Below are 733 nucleotides of genomic sequence, written 5' to 3'. Positions count from 1 at the left end.
GATTGGGGGGGGGGGGAACCAATTCACGCATGTGTCGTGATTTTTTTATTTTTGCGACGATTTTTCAAATTGATTTTGTTTCTTCTGAATTGATTTTTTTTTCTTCTTTTTTTTTCTTTCAGTTATTTACCTAAATATATTCTGTTTCTACGGCTGCAACTACATCACATGTGTTTCCAGTAAAAACAGAGCGAAAGCAGAAAATTCAGAAAGTCCACGTGATGTTCTTCTTTAAAAATGAAATAAATGTCAAGACTGACCGGCATGTGATGTTCAGTCTTCTTAGAAAACGAGTTTTTTTTTAAATGTCGCATGATATATATATTGTCTGTAGAAGTGTATTATTCCACTTTTTTTGTTTTTGTCAAAGTAGGAAAAGAAAATCACAAATACTCAATACTTCTAGAATTGCAATATATTAATATGTAATATATAAATCCATTGTGTCATGAAATAATCAAATCGGGGCAAAAGCATATCGTCGCAGACCTTTTCAATATGAATGAAATGTAATGAAATTGGCCGATATGGAAACAAACATAACTTAACTTCAGCAGTTTGAATATCCAGGTGCTGGATTCCGGTTTGTGTTGAGCTTTTTATTCCCTCTGTGTTCCAGGAGCAGCAGATTGACGACGCGGAGGGTGGGGTGTTCTCGGTCCCGAGCTACGCCTGTCTGAGGAGAACCACTCTGGAAAACCACAACCCCGTCCTCACCGTAAGGCCCCCCCCC

The 733-nt window shown here is 37.7% G+C and overlaps 1 protein-coding gene across 3 annotated transcripts in view; it reads left to right on the top strand.

Annotated features, from left to right (window-relative positions):
• The window catches only part of polm (polymerase (DNA directed), mu), a 14115-nt gene that overhangs the window by 4567 nt on the left and 8815 nt on the right, over positions 1–733 (top strand). For all 3 annotated transcript variants that reach the window (XM_032511149.1, XM_032511147.1, XM_032511148.1), the window contains one exon: positions 620–718. In XM_032511149.1, coding sequence (XP_032367040.1) covers positions 620–718 — 99 coding nt within the window. The remainder of the gene's footprint in view (positions 1–619; positions 719–733) is intronic.

Source organism: Etheostoma spectabile, unplaced genomic scaffold (genome assembly GCF_008692095.1).
Source record: "Etheostoma spectabile isolate EspeVRDwgs_2016 unplaced genomic scaffold, UIUC_Espe_1.0 scaffold325, whole genome shotgun sequence".
Classification (NCBI taxonomy): domain Eukaryota; kingdom Metazoa; phylum Chordata; class Actinopteri; order Perciformes; family Percidae; genus Etheostoma; species Etheostoma spectabile.
This window is presented reverse-complemented; position numbering and strand designations above follow the sequence as displayed.